The 21,427-nt window shown below is 42.9% G+C and overlaps 1 protein-coding gene across 2 annotated transcripts in view; it reads right to left on the bottom strand.

Annotated features, from left to right (window-relative positions):
• Positions 1 to 21,427, bottom strand: part of LOC106588062 (A-kinase anchor protein 13) — a 154,070-nt gene that overhangs the window by 34,999 nt on the left and 97,644 nt on the right. The window contains exons 20-21 of one of the 2 annotated variants that reach the window (XM_045708528.1): positions 3,487 to 3,537; positions 2,569 to 3,036 (exon numbers count right to left, since the gene is read on the bottom strand). In XM_045708528.1, the coding sequence (XP_045564484.1) occupies positions 2,569 to 3,036; positions 3,487 to 3,537 (519 nt within the window). The remainder of the gene's footprint in view (positions 1 to 2,568; positions 3,037 to 3,486; positions 3,538 to 21,427) is intronic. The other variant, XM_045708529.1, reaches the window with a different exon arrangement.

Raw genomic sequence — 21,427 nt, 5'->3', positions numbered from 1 at the left:
CTTCTGTTGTGCTTTGAGAGACTAGTCAAGGATCAAATCACCTCCACCCTACCTGACACCCTAGACCCACTTCAGTTTGCATACCGCCCCAACAGGTCCATAGACGATCCAATCGCCATCACACTGCACACTGCCCTAACCCATCTGGACAAGAGGAATACCTATGTAAGAATGGTGTTCATTGACTACAGCTCAGCATTTAACACCATAGTACCCTCCAAGCTCATCATTACGCTTGAGGCCCTGGGTCTAAACCCCGCCCTGTGCAATTGGGTCCTGGACTTTCTGATGGGCTGCCCCCAGGTGGTAAGGGTAGGCAACGGCCTCGTAACTAATTAAATCCAGACCTCCCGGCCTCGTAACTAGTTAAATCCAGACCTCCAGACCTCTTAACTAGTTAAAACCAGACCTCCAGACCTCTTAACTAGTTAAATCCAGACCTCCAGACCTCTTAACTAGTTAAATCCAGACCTCCGGCCTCGTAACCAGCCTCGTAACTAGTTAAATCCAGACCTCCAGTCTCATAACTTGGTACGCCCAGAGAACTGCCCTAAAGGCGGCTACGCCCACTTCTGATCCGAGGGTATAAGACATGCGAGTTAAGAGTTAACATGTCAGACTAAGTGACCCGAGCTGCAGCCAAGGTCTGAGTAGTCAACGAACCCAAAACGCAACACGAGGTTGAAAACAAAGGAACCTTCTTCTATCCATGCTACAGATGAGTAGCTGCGTCTAAGAGGGTGAATTTAGAACTGACCACCAGGTCACCACTCCATCGAATCGTGGTATCTAAGCTGTTTTCATTCCTACGCTGTGAGCCCTGAGCTACAGGGCTGTCTGTCCTCAGAAGACCCCTTCCGGAGCAAGGGCGAGGGATCAGACCCCTAAGCCAAGAAGGACACTGACATCGTGAGGACAACCAGAGAGTTGCGCCGGAGAAGTGCGTCATTGAGAAGCCTAAACGAGCCACGCGGAGCTTCCCACCTGAGACCTCCAACACGTAATTACATCATTATATTCTGACCCATAAGAGTGGCAGTTCGGGGCAAGGCTAGGTTTAAATAAGCATGGCTGACAAATGAACCAAATGTATATTTCTCTCGTGTACTTTTTGTTTCTCTCTCTTTTAAATCCCCATTTTGGGTAACACGCGCCATAGTGTGTTGGCCCGTTATACTAAGTTCTAATCAATAGCCTAGACTGTGTTTTTGTGTATGTGTATCTTTTATCATCATTTTAGCTTTCTAGTAAATAAATAATCAACTAAGATTGGTGTGGTACGAAGTCATTGGTGGGACCCGGGTCCGTGCAGATTCCCGGATTATGCGACGTTCATAATGAGACTGTAGAGGAAATTGATTAATTAGCGACTGTTGTAAAATCAATATTCTGATATTCTTTGAGTTAATTTGGGAAATAGAAACTCAATAAAACCAATTTTCCCATGGTGCCCCAGGTTAATGAGTTAACAATTACCTGATTCATTAAATCACGTAATTATAAACCGTTAATCCTTCGATGAGCAGGGGGTATTTGTTTTATGTGGTTCGGTGGTTATGTGTATGTAGAGGGGTGTTTTATTTATGTGTTCCGGGGTTTTGGTGTATGTTCTGGTTTTAGTATTCTAGGTTTTTCTAATTTGTATATTTCTTTGTTGGTCTGTGTGGCTCTCGATCAGGAACAGCTGTTCATCGTTGTTCCTGATTGAGAGTCATATATAGGGAGCTTGTTTTCACCTGGTTGATTGTGGGTAGTTGTATTTTGCACTGCTGTTATTATTAGCCTGTGAAACTGTCGCTCTGTCGTTTATTGTTTTCGTGTTCACTTTAATTAAATAAATTAAAGTCTGAGTATTCACGTACCCGCTGCGCCTTGGTCCCCTTCTCTCTTCAACGGCGACCGTTACAAGTACAGATATTATAGTATGTATGTATATTTATATACACACATATATTTATACACACATATTTATACACACACATACATATATATACACACACATATATATGTGTGTATATAAATATATGTGTGTATATATATATATATATATATATGTGTATATATATATATGTATATATGTATATATATGTGTATATATATATATATATGTATATATATATATATATATTATATATATATATATATGTATATATATATATATATGTATATATATATATATATATATATATATATATATATATATATATATATATATATATATAGATATATATAGATATATATAGATAGATAATACATTATAAATATGATATATAGTATAGATATAATATAGAGAGTAGAGTGCAGATAATATATTAAAAACATGATAGATATTTTAGTATAGATATAATGCAGTTAGTATAGTATAGATATGATAGATATTATAGTATAGATGGTATAGTACAGATAATACATGATAAATGTGATAGATAGTATAGTATAATATAGAGAGTATAGGTAGACACAATATTATAAATATGATACGATATTATAGTATAGATATTTTAGTTTAGATAGATAGTTTCGAATAAATATCATAGATATTCTAGTATAAATAGTATAGCATCTTACCTTAGCCATTCTCATGTGTTCCACCCTCTCCATTTCTCTGTGTATGTGTTCTCTGTCTCGGTCCAGTTTCCTCTGAGCATCTCTCAGTCTCTCTAGATCTATCAGATAGTCCTTCTTCTTCCTCTGTAGCGCCACCCTCTCCGTATCTAACTCCCTGCTCCTCCTCCCGGTCTCCTCTTCCTGTACCAGGAGCTGCACCTCCCTGTCCGTCAACTGCTGCTCCCGCACCTCCCACTCCCTCTCCCTCCTCTTCTTCTCCTGGTCGTGCGTGGCCTGCTGGCGCTGCAGCGTGGCCATCTCCTGCCTGTGTTTCTCCAGGCTGCGTTGTTTCTCCTGCTCGATCAGGGAGTTGTGGCGGGAGGAGGGCCTGGAGGAAGAGGAGGAGGAGAAGGAGGTGAGGCGTTCGGGGCGGTTGGTGAGAGCCTGGCGCTGAACCTCAATGAAGCTGTCCTGCTGGACCACCACTGCCTGCAGGGACACAGAGACAGATACACCACTGCAGGGACACAGAGACAGATATACCACTGTCTGTATGGACACAGAGACAGATATACCACTGCCTGCGGGGACACAGAGACAGATATACCACTGCCTGCGGGGACACAGAGACAGATATACCACTGCCTGCGGGGACACAGAGACAGATATACCACTGTCTGTATGGACACAGATATACCACTGTCTGCAGGGACACAAAGACAGATATACCACTGTCTGTATGGACACAGAGACAGATATACCACTGTCTGTATGGACACAGAGACAGATATACCACTGTCTGTATGGACACAGAGACAGATACACTGCACATAAACACAGTCAGACTGAAGAGAAGGAGGAGTCATTCAGCTTCCTCTGTTTAAGTACAATACAGCCAGTCCCAAGTCATCAGGAGAGAGGACAGGTGTGGACACTGACCTGCAGGGTGCTGAGCAGGTCATGGAGATGAATCACACTATGGAGGACCTGCTAGAAGACAACAGAGATGGATAACACTATGGAGGACCTGCTAGAAGACAACAGAGATGGATAACACTATGGAGGACCTGCTAGAAGACAACAGAGATGGATAACACTATGGAGGACCCTGCTAGAAGACAACAGAGATGGATAACACTATGGAGGACCTGCTAGAAGACAACAGAGATGGATAACACTATGGAGGACCCTGCTAGAAGACAACAGAGATGGATAACACTATGGAGGACCTGCTAGAAGACAACAGAGATGGATAACACTATGGAGGACCCTGCTAGAAGACAACAGAGATGGATAACACTATGGAGGACCCTGCTAGAAGACAACAGAGATGGATAACACTATGGAGGACCCTGCTAGAAGACAACAGAGATGGATAACACTATGGAGGACCTGCTAGAAGACAACAGAGATGGATAACACTATGGAGGACCTGCTAGAAGACAACAGAGATGGATAACACTATGGAGGACCCTGCTAGAAGACAACAGAGATGGATAACACTATGGAGGACCCTGCTAGAAGACAACAGAGATGGATAACACTATGGAGGACCTGCTAGAAGACAACAGAGATGGATAACACTATGGAGGACCCTGCTAGAAGACAACAGAGATGAGACACACTATGAAGGGTTGGAGGAACCTGTTTATTTTTTGGGGTCTGGGGTGTATATTTATGTTCTGGGTCTGGGGTGTATATTTATGTTCTGGGGTCTGGGGTGTATATTTATGTTCTGGGTCTGGGGTCTGGGGAGTATATTTATGTTCTGGGGTCTGGGGAGTATATTTATGTTCTGGGGTCTGGGGTGTATATTTATGTTCTGGGGTCTGGGGTGTATATTTATGTTCTGGGTCTGGGGTGTATATTTATGTTCTGGGTCTGGGGTGTATATTTGGGGGTTTGGGGTGTATATTTGGGGGTCTGGGGTGTATATTTATGTTCTGGGGTCTGGGGTGTATATTTATGTTCTGGGGTCTGGGGTGTATATTTATGTTCTGGGGTCTGGGGTGTATATTTATGTTCTGGGGTCTGGGGTGTATGTTTATGTTCTAGGGTCTGGGGTGTATATTTATGTTCTGGGGTCTGGGGTGTATATTTATGTTCTGGGGTCTGGGGTGTATATTTATGTTCTGGGGTCTGGGGTGTATATTTATGTTCTGGGGTCTGGGGTGTATATTTATGTTCAGGGGTCTGGGGTGTATATTTATGTTCAGGGGTCTGGGGTGTATATTTATGTTCTGGGTTTGGGGTGTATATTTATGTTCTGGGGTGTATATTTATGTTCTGGGGTGTATATTTATGTTCTGGGGTCTGGGGTCTGGGGTGTATATTTATGTTCTGGGGTCTGGGGTGTATATTTATGTTCTGGGGTCTGGGGTGTATATTTATGTTCAGGGGTCTGGGGTGTATATTTATGTTCTGGGTCTGGGGTGTATATTTATGTTCTGGGGTCTGGGTTCTGGGGTGTATATTTATGTTCTGGGGTGTATATTTATGTTCTGGGTTTGGGGTGTATATTTATGTTCTGGGGTCTGGGGTATATATTTATGTTCTGGGGTCTGGGGTGTATATTTATGTTCTGGGGTCTGGGGTGTATATTTATGTTCTGGGGTCTGGGGTGTATGTTTATGTTCTGGGGTCTGGGGTGTATGTTTATGTTCTAGGGTCTGGGGTGTATATTTATGTTCTGGGTCTGGGGTCTGGGGTGTATATTTATGTTCTGGGGTCTGGGGTGTATATTTATGTTCTGGAGTCTGGGGTGTATATTTATGTTCTGGGGTCTGGGGTGTATATTTATGTTCTGTGGTATGGGGTGTATATTTATGTTCAGGGGTCTGGGGTGTATATTTATGTTCTGGGTCTGGGGTGTATATTTATGTTCTGGGGTCTGGGGTGTATATTTATGTTCTGGGTCTGGGGTCTGGGGAGTATATTTATGTTCTGGGGTCTGGGGAGTATATTTATGTTCTGGGGTCTGGGGTGTATATTTATTTTCTGGGGTCTGGGGTGTATATTTATGTTCTGGGTCTGGGGTGTATATTAATGTTCTGGGGTCAGGGTTCTGGGGAGTATATTTATGTTCTGGGGTGTATATTTATGTTCAGGGGTCTGGGGTGTATGTTTATGTTTTGGGGTCTTGGGTGTATATTTATGTTCTGGGGTCTGGGGTGTATATTTATGTTCTGGGTCTGGGGTGTATATTTATGTTGTGGGGTCTGGGGTGTATATTTATGTTCTGGGGTCTTGGGTGTATATTTATGTTCTGGGGTCTTGGGTGTATATTTATGTTCTGGGGTCTGGGGTGTATATTTATGTTCTGGGGTCTGGGGTGTATATTTATGTTCTTTGTCTGGGGTGTATATTTATGTTCTGGGTTCTGGGTTCTGGGGTGTATATTTATGTTCTGGGGTGTATATTTATGTTCTGGGTTTGGGGTGTATATTTATGTTCTGGGGTCTGGGGTTTATGTTTATGTTTTGGGGTCTTGGGTGTATATTTATGTTCTGGGGTCTGGGGTGTATATTTATGTTCTGGGGTCTGGGGTGTATATTTATGTTCTGGGTCTGGGGTGTATATTTATGTTCTGGGTTCTGGGTTCTGGGGTGTATATTTATGTTCTGGGGTGTATATTTATGTTCTGGGGTCTGGGGTGTATATTTATGTTCTGGGGTCTGGGGTGTATATTTATGTTGTGGGGTCTGGGGTGTATATTTATGTTCTGGGGTCTGGGGTGTATATTTATGTTCTGGGGTCTGGGGTGTATGTTTATGTTCAGGGGTCTGGGGTGTATATTTATGTTCAGGGGTCTGGGGTGTATATTTATGTTCTGGGTTTGGGGTGTATATTTATGTTCTGGGGTGTATATTTATGTTCTGGGGTGTATATTTATGTTCTGGGGTCTGGGGTCTGGGGTGTATATTTATGTTCTGGGGTCTGGGGTGTATATTTATGTTCTGGGGTCTGGGGTGTATATTTATGTTCAGGGGTCTGGGGTGTATATTTATGTTCTGGGTCTGGGGTGTATATTTATGTTCTGGGGTCTGGGTTCTGGGGTGTATATTTATGTTCTGGGGTGTATATTTATGTTCTGGGTTTGGGGTGTATATTTATGTTCTGGGGTCTGGAGTATATATTTATGTTCTGGGGTCTGGGGTGTATATTTATGTTCTGGGGTCTGGGGTGTATATTTATGTTCTGGGGTCTGGGGTGTATGTTTATGTTCTGGGGTCTGGGGTGTATGTTTATGTTCTAGGGTCTGGGGTGTATATTTATGTTCTGGGTCTGGGGTCTGGGGTGTATATTTATGTTCTGGGGTCTGGGGTGTATATTTATGTTCTGGGAGTCTGGGGTGTATATTTATGTTCTGGGGTCTGGGGTGTATATTTATGTTCTGTGGTATGGGGTGTATATTTATGTTCAGGGGTCTGGGGTGTATATTTATGTTCTGGGTCTGGGGTGTATATTTATGTTCTGGGGTCTGGGGTGTATATTTATGTTCTGGGTCTGGGGTCTGGGGAGTATATTTATGTTCTGGGGTCTGGGGAGTATATTTATGTTCTGGGGTCTGGGGTGTATATTTATTTTCTGGGGTCTGGGGTGTATATTTATGTTCTGGGTCTGGGGTGTATATTAATGTTCTGGGGTCAGGGTTCTGGGGAGTATATTTATGTTCTGGGGTGTATATTTATGTTCAGGGGTCTGGGGTGTATGTTTATGTTTTGGGGTCTTGGGTGTATATTTATGTTCTGGGGTCTGGGGTGTATATTTATGTTCTGGGTCTGGGGTGTATATTTATGTTGTGGGGTCTGGGGTGTATATTTATGTTCTGGGGTCTTGGGTGTATATTTATGTTCTGGGGTCTGGGGTGTATATTTATGTTCTGGGGTCTGGGGTGTATATTTATGTTCTTTGTCTGGGGTGTATATTTATGTTCTGGGTTCTGGGTTCTGGGGTGTATATTTATGTTCTGGGGTGTATATTTATGTTCTGGGTTTGGGGTGTATATTTATGTTCTGGGGTCTGGGGTTTATGTTTATGTTTTGGGGTCTTGGGTGTATATTTATGTTCTGGGGTCTGGGGTGTATATTTATGTTCTGGGGTCTGGGGTGTATATTTATGTTCTGGGTCTGGGGTGTATATTTATGTTCTGGGTTCTGGGTTCTGGGGTGTATATTTATGTTCTGGGGTGTATATTTATGTTCTGGGGGTCTGGGGTGTATATTTATGTTCTGGGGTCTGGGGTGTATATTTATGTTGTGGGGTCTGGGGTGTATATTTATGTTCTGGGGTCTGGGGTGTATATTTATGTTCTGGGGTCTGGGGTGTATGTTTATGTTCTGGGGTCTGGGGTGTATGTTTATGTTCTAGGGTCTGGGGTGTATATTTATGTTCTTCTGGGGTCTGGGGTGTATATTTATGTTCTGGGGTCTGGGGTGTATATTTATGTTCTGGGTCTGGGGTGTATATTTATGTTCTGGGGTCTGGGGTGTATATTTATGTTCTGGGTCTGGGGTCTGGGGAGTATATTTATGTTCTGGGGTCTGGGGAGTATATTTATGTTCTGGGGTCTGGGGTGTATATTTATTTTCTGGGGTCTGGGGTGTATATTTATGTTCTGGGTCTGGGGTGTATATTAATGTTCTGGGGTCAGGGTTCTGGGGAGTATATTTATGTTCTGGGGTGTATATTTATGTTCAGGGGTCTGGGGTGTATGTTTATGTTTTGGGGTCTTGGGTGTATATTTATGTTCTGGGGTCTGGGGTGTATATTTATGTTCTGGGTCTGGGGTGTATATTTATGTTGTGGGGTCTGGGGTGTATATTTATGTTCTGGGGTCTTGGGTGTATATTTATGTTCTGGGGTCTGGGGTGTATATTTATGTTCTGGGGTCTGGGGTGTATATTTATGTTCTTTGTCTGGGGTGTATATTTATGTTCTGGGTTCTGGGTTCTGGGGTGTATATTTATGTTCTGGGGTGTATATTTATGTTCTGGGTTTGGGGTGTATATTTATGTTCTGGGGTCTGGGGTGTATGTTTATGTTTTGGGGTCTTGGGTGTATATTTATGTTCTGGGGGTCTGGGGTGTATATTTATGTTCTGGGGTCTGGGGTGTATATTTATGTTCTGGGGTCTGGGGTGTATATTTATGTTCTGGGTTCTGTCTGGGGTGTATATTTATGTTCTGGGGTGTATATTTATGTTCTGGGGTCTGGGGTGTATATTTATGTTCTGGGGTCTGGGGTGTATATTTATGTTGTGGGGTCTGGGGTGTATATTTATGTTCTGGGGTCTGGGGTGTATATTTATGTTCTGGGGCTCTGGGGTGTATATTTATGTTCTGGGTCTGGGGTGTATATTTATGTTCTGGGTCTGGGGTGTATATTTATGTTCTGGGGTGTATATTTATGTTCTGGGGTGTATATTTATGTGCTGGGGTGTATATTTATGTTCTGGGGTCTGGGGTGTATATTTATGTTCTGGGGTCTGGGGTGTATATTTATGTTCTGGGGTCTGGGGTGTATATTTATGTTCTGGGGTCTGGGGTGTATATTTATGTTCTGGGGTCTGGGGTGTATGTTTATGTTCTAGGGTCTGGGGTGTATATTTATGTTCTGGGTCTGGGGTCTGGGGTGTATATTTATGTTCTGGGGTCTGGGGTGTATATTTATGTTCTGGGGTCTGGGGTGTATATTTATGTTCTGGGGCTCTGGGGTGTATATTTATGTTCTGGGGTCTGGGGAGTATATTTATGTTCTGGGGTCTGGGGTGTATATTTATGTTCTGGGGTCTGGGGTGTATATTTATGTTCAGGGGTCTGGGGTGTATATTTATGTTCTGGGTCTGGGGTGTATATTTATGTTCTGGGGTCTGGGGTGTATATTTATGTTCTGGGTCTGGGGTCTGGGGAGTATATTTATGTTCTGGGGTCTGGGGAGTATATTTATGTTCTGGGGTCTGGGGTGTATATTTATTTTCTGGGGTCTGGGGTGTATATTTATGTTCTGGGTCTGGGGTGTATATTAATGTTCTGGGGTCAGGGTTCTGGGGAGTATATTTATGTTCTGGGGTGTATATTTATGTTCTGGGTTTGGGGTGTATATTTATGTTCTGGGGTGTATATTTATGTTCTGGGGTCTGGGGTGTATGTTTATGTTTTGGAGTCTTGGGTGTATATTTATGTTCTGGGGTCTGGGGTGTATATTTATGTTCTGGGTCTGGGGTGTATATTTATGTTGTGGGGTCTGGGGTGTAAATTTATGTTCTGGGGTCTGGGGTGTATATTTATGTTCTGGGGTCTGGGGTGTATATTTATGTTCTGGGTCTGGGGTGTATATTTATGTTCTGGGGTCTGGGGTGTATATTTATGTTCTGGGGTCTGGGGAGTATATTTATGTTCTGGGGTCTGGGGTGTATATTTATGTTCTGGGGTCTGGGGTGTATATTTATGTTCAGGGGTCTGGGGTGTATAGTTATGTTCTGGGGTCTGGGGTGTATATTTATGTTCTGGGGTCTGGGGTGTATATTTATGTTCTGGGTCTGGGGTCCGGGGAGTATATTTATGTTCTGGGGTCTGGGGAGTATATTTATGTTCTGGGGTCTGGGGTGTATATTTATGTTCTGGGGTGTATATTTATGTTCCTGGTCTGGGGTGTATATTAATGTTCTGGGGTCAGGGTTCTGGGGAGTATATTTATGTTCTGGGGTGTATATTTATGTTCTGGGTTTGGGGTGTATATTTATGTTCTGGGGTGTATATTTATGTTCTGGGGTCTGGGGTGTATGTTTATGTTTTGGGGTCTTGGGTGTATATTTATGTTCTGGGGTCTGGGGTGTATATTTATGTTCTGGGTCTGGGGTGTATATTTATGTTGTGGGGTCTGGGGTGTATATTTATGTTCTGGGGTCTTGGGTGTATATTTATGTTCTGGGGTCTGGGGTGTATATTTATGTTCTGGGTCTGGGGTGTATATTTATGTTGTGGGGTCTGGGGTGTATATTTATGTTCTGGGGTCTGGGGTGTATATTTATGTTCTGGGGTCTGGGGTGTATATTTATGTTCTGGGGTCTGGGTTCTGGGGTGTATATTTATGTTCTGGGGTGTATATTTATGTTCTGGGTTTGGGGTGTATATTTATGTTCTGGGGTGTATATTTATGTTCTGGGTTTGGGGTGTATATTTATGTTCTGGTGTGTATATTTATGTTCTGGGGTCTGGGGTGTATGTTTATGTTTTGGGGTCTTGGGTGTATATTTATGTTCTGGGGCTCTGGGGTGTATATTTATGTTCTGGGGTCTGGGGAGTATATTTATGTTCTGGGGTCTGGGGTGTATATTTATGTTCTGGGGTCTGGGGTGTATATTTATGTTCAGGGGTCTGGGGTGTATATTTATGTTCTGGGTCTGGGGTGTATATTTATGTTCTGGGGTCTGGGGTGTATATTTATGTTCTGGGTCTGGGGTCTGGGGAGTATATTTATGTTCTGGGGGTCTGGGGAGTATATTTATGTTCTGGGGTCTGGGGTGTATATTTATTTTCTGGGGTCTGGGGTGTATATTTATGTTCTGGGTCTGGGGTGTATATTAATGTTCTGGGGTCAGGGTTCTGGGGAGTATATTTATGTTCTGGGGTGTATATTTATGTTCTGGGTTTGGGGTGTATATTTATGTTCTGGGGTGTATATTTATGTTCTGGGGTCTGGGGTGTATGTTTATGTTTTGGAGTCTTGGGTGTATATTTATGTTCTGGGGTCTGGGGTGTATATTTATGTTCTGGGTCTGGGGTGTATATTTATGTTGTGGGGTCTGGGGTGTAAATTTATGTTCTGGGGTCTGGGGTGTATATTTATGTTCTGGGGTCTGGAGTGTATATTTATGTTCTGGGTCTGGGGTGTATATTTATGTTCTGGGGTCTGGGGTGTATATTTATGTTCTGGGGTCTGGGGAGTATATTTATGTTCTGGGGTCTGGGGTGTATATTTATGTTCTGGGGTCTGGGGTGTATATTTATGTTCAGGGGTCTGGGGTGTATAGTTATGTTCTGGGGTCTGGGGTGTATATTTATGTTCTGGGGTCTGGGGTGTATATTTATGTTCTGGGTCTGGGGTCCGGGGAGTATATTTATGTTCTGGGGTCTGGGGAGTATATTTATGTTCTGGGGTCTGGGGTGTATATTTATGTTCTGGGGTGTATATTTATGTTCCTGGTCTGGGGTGTATATTAATGTTCTGGGGTCAGGGTTCTGGGGAGTATATTTATGTTCTGGGGTGTATATTTATGTTCTGGGTTTGGGGTGTATATTTATGTTCTGGGGTGTATATTTATGTTCTGGGGTCTGGGGTGTATGTTTATGTTTTGGGGTCTTGGGTGTATATTTATGTTCTGGGGTCTGGGGTGTATATTTATGTTCTGGGTCTGGGGTGTATATTTATGTTGTGGGGTCTGGGGTGTATATTTATGTTCTGGGGTCTTGGGTGTATATTTATGTTCTGGGGTCTGGGGTGTATATTTATGTTCTGGGTCTGGGGTGTATATTTATGTTGTGGGGTCTGGGGTGTATATTTATGTTCTGGGGTGTATATTTATGTTCTGGGGTCTGGGGTGTATATTTATGTTCTGGGGTCTGGGTTCTGGGGTGTATATTTATGTTCTGGGGTGTATATTTATGTTCTGGGTTTGGGGTGTATATTTATGTTCTGGGGTGTATATTTATGTTCTGGGTTTGGGGTGTATATTTATGTTCTGGTGTGTATATTTATGTTCTGGGGTCTGGGGTGTATGTTTATGTTGTGGGGTCTGGGGTGTATATTTATGTTCTGGGGTCTTGGGTGTATATTTATGTTCTGGGGTCTGGGGTGTATATTTATGTTCTGGGGTCTGGGGTGTATATTTATGTTCTTTGTCTGGGGTGTATATTTATGTTCTGGGTTCTGGGTTCTGGGGTGTATATTTATGTTCTGGGGTGTATATTTATGTTCTGGGTTTGGGGTGTATATTTATGTTCTGGGGTCTGGGGTTTATGTTTATGTTTTGGGGTCTTGGGTGTATATTTATGTTCTGGGGTCTGGGGTGTATATTTATGTTCTGGGGTCTGGGGTGTATATTTATGTTCTGGGTTCTGGGTTCTGGGGTGTATATTTATGTTCTGGGGTGTATATTTATGTTCTGGGGTCTGGGGTGTATATTTATGTTCTGGGGTCTGGGGTGTATATTTATGTTGTGGGGTCTGGGGTGTATATTTATGTTGTGGGGTCTGGGGTGTATATTTATGTTCTGGGGTCTGGGGTGTATATTTATGTTCTGGGGCTCTGGGGTGTATATTTATGTTCTGGGTCTGGGGTGTATATTTATGTTCTGGGTCTGGGGTGTATATTTATGTTCTGGGGTGTATATTTATGTTCTGGGGTGTATATTTATGTGCTGGGGTGTATATTTATGTTCTGGGGTCTGGGGTGTATATTTATGTTCTGGGGTCTGGGGTGTATATTTATGTTCTGGGGTCTGGGGTGTATATTTATGTTCTGGGGTCTGGGGTGTATGTTTATGTTCTAGGGTCTGGGGTGTATATTTATGTTCTGGGTCTGGGGTCTGGGGTGTATATTTATGTTCTGGGGTCTGGGGTGTATATTTATGTTCTGGGGTCTGGGGTGTATATTTATGTTCTGGGGCTCTGGGGTGTATATTTATGTTCTGGGGTCTGGGGAGTATATTTATGTTCTGGGGTCTGGGGTGTATATTTATGTTCTGGGGTCTGGGGTGTATATTTATGTTCAGGGGTCTGGGGTGTATATTTATGTTCTGGGTCTGGGGTGTATATTTATGTTCTGGGGTCTGGGGTGTATATTTATGTTCTGGGTCTGGGGTCTGGGGAGTATATTTATGTTCTGGGGGTCTGGGGAGTATATTTATGTTCTGGGGTCTGGGGTGTATATTTATTTTCTGGGGTCTGGGGTGTATATTTATGTTCTGGGTCTGGGGTGTATATTAATGTTCTGGGGTCAGGGTTCTGGGGAGTATATTTATGTTCTGGGGTGTATATTTATGTTCTGGGTTTGGGGTGTATATTTATGTTCTGGGGTGTATATTTATGTTCTGGGGTCTGGGGTGTATGTTTATGTTTTGGAGTCTTGGGTGTATATTTATGTTCTGGGGTCTGGGGTGTATATTTATGTTCTGGGTCTGGGGTGTATATTTATGTTGTGGGGTCTGGGGTGTAAATTTATGTTCTGGGGTCTGGGGTGTATATTTATGTTCTGGGGTCTGGGGTGTATATTTATGTTCTGGGTCTGGGGTGTATATTTATGTTCTGGGGTCTGGGGTGTATATTTATGTTCTGGGGTCTGGGGAGTATATTTATGTTCTGGGGTCTGGGGTGTATATTTATGTTCTGGGGTCTGGGGTGTATATTTATGTTCAGGGGTCTGGGGTGTATAGTTATGTTCTGGGGTCTGGGGTGTATATTTATGTTCTGGGGTCTGGGGTGTATATTTATGTTCTGGGTCTGGGGTCCGGGGAGTATATTTATGTTCTGGGGTCTGGGGAGTATATTTATGTTCTGGGGTCTGGGGTGTATATTTATGTTCTGGGGTGTATATTTATGTTCCTGGTCTGGGGTGTATATTAATGTTCTGCGGTCAGGGTTCTGGGGAGTATATTTATGTTCTGGGCTGTATATTTATGTTCTGGGTTTGGGGTGTATATTTATGTTCTGGGGTGTATATTTATGTTCTGGGGTCTGGGGTGTATGTTTATGTTTTGGGGTCTTGGGTGTATATTTATGTTCTGGGGTCTGGGGTGTATATTTATGTTCTGGGTCTGGGGTGTATATTTATGTTGTGGGGTCTGGGGTGTATATTTATGTTCTGGGGTCTTGGGTGTATATTTATGTTCTGGGGTCTGGGGTGTATATTTATGTTCTGGGTCTGGGGTGTATATTTATGTTGTGGGGTCTGGGGTGTATATTTATGTTCTGGGGTCTGGGGTGTATATTTATGTTCTGGGGTCTGGGGTGTATATTTATGTTCTGGGGTCTGGGTTCTGGGGTGTATATTTATGTTCTGGGGTGTATATTTATGTTCTGGGTTTGGGGTGTATATTTATGTTCTGGGGTGTATATATATGTTCTGGGTTTGGGGTGTATATTTATGTTCTGGTGTGTATATTTATGTTCTGGGGTCTGGGGTGTATGTTTATGTTTTGGGGTCTTGGGTGTATATTTATGTTCTGGGGTCTGGGGTGTATATTTATGTTCTGGGTCTGGGGTGTATATTTATGTTGTGGGGTCTGGGGTGTATATTTATGTTCTGGGGTCTTGGGTGTATATTTATGTTCTGGGGTCTGGGGTGTATATTTATGTTCTGGGGTCTGGGGTGTATATTTATGTTCTGGGTCTGGGGTGTATATTTATGTTCTGGGGTCTGGGTTCTGGGGTGTATATTTATGTTCTGGGGTGTATATTTATGTTCTGGGTTTGGGGTGTATATTTATGTTCTGGGGTCTGGGGTTTATGTTTATGTTTTGGGGTCTTGGGTGTATATTTATGTTCTGGGGTCTGGGGTGTATATTTATGTTCTGGGTCTGGGGTGTATATTTATGTTGTGGGGTCTGGGGTGTATATTTATGTTCTGGGGTCGGCGGTGTATATTTATGTTCTGGGGTCTGGGGTGTATATTTATGTTCTGGGGTCTGGGTTCTGGGGTGTATGTTTATGTTCTGGGGTGTATATTTATGTTCTGGGTTTGGGGTGTATATTTATGTTCTGGGGTGTATATTTATGTTCTGGGTTTGGGGTGTATATTTATGTTCTGTTGTGTATATTTATGTTCTGGGGTCTGGGGTGTATGTTTATGTTTTGGGGTCTTGGGTGTATATTTATGTTCTGGGGTCTAGGGTGTATATTTATGTTCTGGGTCTGGGGTGTATATTTATGTTGTGGGGTCTGGGGTGTATATTTATGTTCTGGGGTCTTGGGTGTATATTTATGTTCTGGGGTCTGGGGTGTATATTTATGTTCTGGGGTCTGGGGTGTATATTTATGTTCTGGGGTCTGGGGTGTATATTTATGTTCTGGGTCTGGGGTCTGGGGAGTATATTTATGTTCTGGGGTCTGGGGAGTATATTTATGTTCTGGGGTCTGGGGTGTATATTTATTTTCTGGGGTCTGGGGTGTATATTTATGTTCTGGGTCTGGGGTGTATATTAATGTTCTGGGGTCAGGGTTCTGGGGAGTATATTTATGTTCTGGGGTGTATATTTATGTTCTGGGTTTGGGGTGTATATTTATGTTCTGGGGTGTATATTTATGTTCTGGGGTCTGGGGTGTATGTTTATGTTTTGGAGTCTTGGGTGTATATTTATGTTCTGGGGTCTGGGGAGTATATTTATGTTCTGGGTCTGGGGTGTATATTTATGTTGTGGGGTCTGGGGTGTAAATTTATGTTCTGGGGTCTGGGGTGTATATTTATGTTCTGGGGTCTGGGGTGTATATTTATGTTCTGGGTCTGGGGTGTATATTTATGTTCTGGGGTCTGGGGTGTATATTTATGTTCTGGGGTCTGGGGAGTATATTTATGTTCTGGGGTCTGGGGTGTATATTTATGTTCTGGGGTCTGGGGTGTATATTTATGTTCAGGGGTCTGGGGTGTCTATTTATGTTCTGGGTCTGGGGTGTATATTTATGTTCTGAGGTCTGGGGTGTATATTTATGTTCTGGGTCTGGGGTCTGGGGAGTATATTTATGTTCTGGGGTCTGGGGAGTATATTTATGTTCTGGGGTCTGGGGTGTATATTTATTTTCTGGGGTCTGGGGTGTATATTTATGTTCTGGGTCTGGGGTGTATATTAATGTTCTGGGGTCAGGGTTCTGGGGAGTATATTTATGTTCTGGGGTGTATATTTATGTTCTGGGTTTGGGGTGTATATTTATGTTCTGGGGTGTATATTTATGTTCTGGGGTCTGGGGTGTATGTTTATGTTTTGGAGTCTTGGGTGTATATTTATGTTCTGGGGTCTGGGGTGTATATTTATGTTCTGGGTCTGGGGTGTATATTTATGTTGTGGGGTCTGGGGTGTAAATTTATGTTCTGGGGTCTGGGGTGTATATTTATGTTCTGGGGTCTGGGGTGTATATTTATGTTCTGGGTCTGGGGTGTATATTTATGTTCTGGGGTCTGGGGTGTATATTTATGTTCTGGGGTCTGGGGAGTATATTTATGTTCTGGGGTCTGGGGTGTATATTTATGTTCTGGGGTCTGGGGTGTATATTTATGTTCAGGGGTCTGGGGTGTATAGTTATGTTCTGGGGTCTGGGGTGTATATTTATGTTCTGGGGTCTGGGGTGTATATTTATGTTCTGGGTCTGGGGTCCGGGGAGTATATTTATGTTCTGGGGTCTGGGGAGTATATTTATGTTCTGGGGGTCTGGGGTGTATATTTATGTTCTGGGGTGTATATTTATGTTCTTGGTCTGGGGTGTATATTAATGTTCTGGGGTCAGGGTTCTGGGGAGTATATTTATGTTCTGGGGTGTATATTTATGTTCTGGGTTTGGGGTGTATATTTATGTTCTGGGGTGTATATTTATGTTCTGGGGTCTGGGGTGTATGTTTATGTTTTGGGGTCTTGGGTGTATATTTATGTTCTGGGGTCTGGGGTGTATATTTATGTTCTGGGTCTGGGGTGTATATTTATGTTGTGGGGTCTGGGGTGTATATTTATGTTCTGGGGTCTTGGGTGTATATTTATGTTCTGGGGTCTGGGGTGTATATTTATGTTCTGGGTCTGGGGTGTATATTTATGTTGTGGGGTCTGGGGTGTATATTTATGTTCTGGGGTCTGGGGTGTATATTTATGTTCTGGGGTCTGGGGTGTATATTTATGTTCTGGGGTCTGGGTTCTGGGGTGTATATTTATGTGGGTCTGGGGTGTATATTTATGTTCTGGGTTTGGGGTGTATATTTATGTTCTGGGGTGTATATTTATGTTCTGGGTTTGGGGTGTATATTTATGTTCTGGTGTGTATATTTATGTTCTGGGGTCTGGGGTGTATGTTTATGTTTTGGGGTCTTGGGTGTATATTTATGTTCTGGGGTCTGGGGTGTATATTTATGTTCTGGGTCTGGGGTGTATATTTATGTTGTGGGGTCTGGGGTGTATATTTATGTTCTGGGGTCTGGGGTGTATATTTATGTTCTGGGGTCTGGGGTGTATATTTATGTTCTGGGGTCTGGGGTGTATATTTATGTTCTGGGTCTGAGGTGTATATTTATGTTCTGGGGTCTGGGTTCTGGGGTGTATATTTATGTTCTGGGGTGTATATTTATGTTCTGGGTTTGGGGTGTATATTTATGTTCTGGGGTCTGGGGTGTATATTTATGTTCTGGGTCTGGGGTGTATATTTATGTTGTGGGGTCTGGGGTGTAAATTTATGTTCTGGGGTCTGGGGTGTATATTTATGTTCTGGGGTCTGGGGTGTATATTTATGTTCTGGGTCTGGGGTGTATATTTATGTTCTGGGGTCTGGGGTGTATATTTATGTTCTGGGGTCTGGGGAGTATATTTATGTTCTGGGGGTCTGGGGTGTATATTTATGTTCTGGGGTCTGGGGTGTATATTTATGTTCAGGGGTCTGGGGTGTATAGTTATGTTCTGGGGTCTGGGGTGTATATTTATGTTCTGGGGTCTGGGGTGTATATTTATGTTCTGGGTCTGGGGTCCGGGGAGTATATTTATGTTCTGGGGTCTGGGGAGTATATTTATGTTCTGGGGTCTGGGGTGTATATTTATGTTCTGGGGTGTATATTTATGTTCTGGGTCTGGGGTGTATATTAATGTTCTGGGGTCAGGGTTCTGGGGAGTATATTTATGTTCTGGGGTGTATATTTATGTTCTGGGTTTGGGGTGTATATTTATGTTCTGGGGTGTATATTTATGTTCTGGGGTCTGGGGTGTATGTTTATGTTTTGGGGTCTTGGGTGTATATTTATGTTCTGGGGTCTGGGGTGTATATTTATGTTCTGGGTCTGGGGTGTATATTTATGTTGTGGGGTCTGGGGGTGTATATTTATGTTCTGGGGTCTTGGGTGTATATTTATGTTCTGGGGTCTGGGGTGTATATTTATGTTCTGGGTCTGGGGTGTATATTTATGTTGTGGGGTCTGGGGTGTATATTTATGTTCTGGGGTCTGGGGTGTATATTTATGTTCTGGGGTCTGGGGTGTATATTTATGTTCTGGGGTCTGGGTTCTGGGGTGTATATTTATGTGGGTCTGGGGTGTATATTTATGTTCTGGGTTTGGGGTGTATATTTATGTTCTGGGGTGTATATTTATGTTCTGGGTTTGGGGTGTATATTTATGTTCTGGTGTGTATATTTATGTTCTGGGGTCTGGGGTGTATGTTTATGTTTTGGGGTCTTGGGTGTATATTTATGTTCTGGGGTCTGGGGTGTATATTTATGTTCTGGGTCTGGGGTGTATATTTATGTTGTGGGGTCTGGGGTGTATATTTATGTTCTGGGGTCTTGGGTGTATATTTATGTTCTGGGGTCTGGGGTGTATATTTATGTTCTGGGGTCTGGGGTGTATATTTATGTTCTGGGTCTGAGGTGTATATTTATGTTCTGGGGTCTGGGTTCTGGGGTGTATATTTATGTTCTGGGGTGTATATTTATGTTCTGGGTTTGGGGTGTATATTTATGTTCTGGGGTCTGGGGTTTATGTTTATGTTTTGGGGTCTTGGGTGTATATTTATGTTCTGGGGTCTGGGGTGTATATTTATGTTCTGGGTCTGGGGTGTATATTTATGTTGTGGGGTCTGGGGTGTATATTTATGTTCTGGGGGTCGCGGTGTATATTTATGTTCTGGGGTCTGGGGTGTATATTTATGTTCTGGGGTCTGGGTTCTGGGGTGTATATTTATGTTCTGGGGTGTATATTTATGTTCTGGGTTTGGGGTGTATATTTATGTTCTGGGGTGTATATTTATGTTCTGGGTTTGGGGTGTATATTTATGTTCTGGTGTGTATATTTATGTTCTGGGGTCTGGGGTGTATGTTTATGTTTTGGGGTCTTGGGTGTATATTTATGTTCTGGGGTCTGGGGTGTATATTTATGTTCTGGGTCTGGGGTGTATATTTATGTTGTGGGGTCTGGGGTGTATATTTATGTTGTGGGGTCTGGGGTGTATATTTATGTTCTGGGGTCTTGGGTGTATATTTATGTTCTGGGGTCTGGGGTGTATATTTATGTTCTGGGGTCTGGGGTGTATGTTTATGTTCTGGGTCTGGGGTGTATATTTATGTTCTGGGGTCTGGGTTCTGGGGTGTATATTTATGTTCTGGGGTGTATATTTATGTTCTGGGTTTGGGGTGTATATTTATGTTCTGGGGTCTGGGGTTTATGTTTATGTTTTGGGGTCTTGGGTGTATATTTATGTTCTGGGGTCTGGGGTGTATATTTATGTTCTGGGTCTGGGGTGTATATTTATGTTGTGGGGTCTGGGGTGTATATTTATGTTCTGGGGTCTGGGGTGTATATTTATGTTCTGGGGTCTGGGGTGTATATTTATGTTCTGGGGCTCTGGGGTGTATATTTATGTTCTGGGTCTGGGGTGTATATTTATGTTCTGGGTCTGGGGTGTATATTTATGTTCTGGGGTCTGGGGTGTATATTTATGTTCTGGGGTGTATATTTATGTGCTGGGGTGTATATTTATGTTCTGGGGTCTGGGGTGTATGTTTATGTTATGGGGTCTGGGGTGTATATTTATGTTCTGGGGTCTGCGGTGTATATTTATGTTCTGGGGTCTGGGGTGTATATTTATGTTCTGGGGTCTGGGGTTTATATTTATGTTCTGGGTCTGGGGTGTATATTTATGTTCTGGGGGTCGGCGGTGTATATTTATGTTCTGGGGTCTAGGTTCTGGGGTGTATATTTATGTTCTGGGTTTGGGGTGTATATTTATGTTCTGGGGTGTATATTTATGTTCTGGGGTCTGGGGTGTATATTTATGTTCTGGGGTCTGGGGTGTATATTTATGTTCTGGGGTCTGGGGTGTATGTTTATGTTCTAGCGTCTGGGGTGTATATTTATGTTCTGGATCTGGGGTCTGGGGTGTATATTTATGTTCTGGGGTCTGGGGTGTATATTTATGTTCTGGGTCTGGGGTGTATATTTATGTTCTGGGGTCTGGGGTGTATATTTATGTTCTGGGGTCTGGGGTGTATATTTATGATCTGGGGTCTGGGGTGTATATTTATGTTCTAGGGTGTATATTTATGTTCTGGGGTGTATATTTATGTTCTGGGTCTGGGGTGTATATTTATGTTCTGGGGTCTGGGGTGTATATTTATGTTCTGGGGTCTGGGGTGTATATTTATGTTCTGGGTCTGGGGTGTATATTTATGTTGTGGGGTCTGGGGTGTAAATTTATGTTCTGGGGTCTGGGGTGTATATTTATGTTCTGGGGTCTGGGGTGTATATTTATGTTCTGGGTCTGGGGTGTATATTTATGTTCTGGGGTCTGGGGTGTATATTTATGTTCTGGGGTCTGGGGAGTATATTTATGTTCTGGGGTCTGGGGTGTATATTTATGTTCTGGGGTCTGGGGTGTATATTTATGTTCAGGGGTCTGGGGTGTATAGTTATGTTCTGGGGTCTGGGGTGTATATTTATGTTCTGGGGTCTGGGGTGTATATTTATGTTCTGGGTCTGGGGTCCGGGGAGTATATTTATGTTCTGGGGTCTGGGGAGTATATTTATGTTCTGGGGTCTGGGGTGTATATTTATGTTCTGGGGTGTATATTTATGTTCTTGGTCTGGGGTGTATATTAATGTTCTGGGGTCAGGGTTCTGGGGAGTATATTTATGTTCTGGGGTGTAT

Source organism: Salmo salar, chromosome ssa26 (assembly GCF_905237065.1).
Source record: "Salmo salar chromosome ssa26, Ssal_v3.1, whole genome shotgun sequence".
In the NCBI taxonomy this organism is placed as follows: Eukaryota; Metazoa; Chordata; class Actinopteri; order Salmoniformes; family Salmonidae; genus Salmo; species Salmo salar.
The sequence above is the reverse complement of the archived record's forward strand: the minus strand, read 5'-3'. Positions and strand labels throughout refer to the sequence as shown.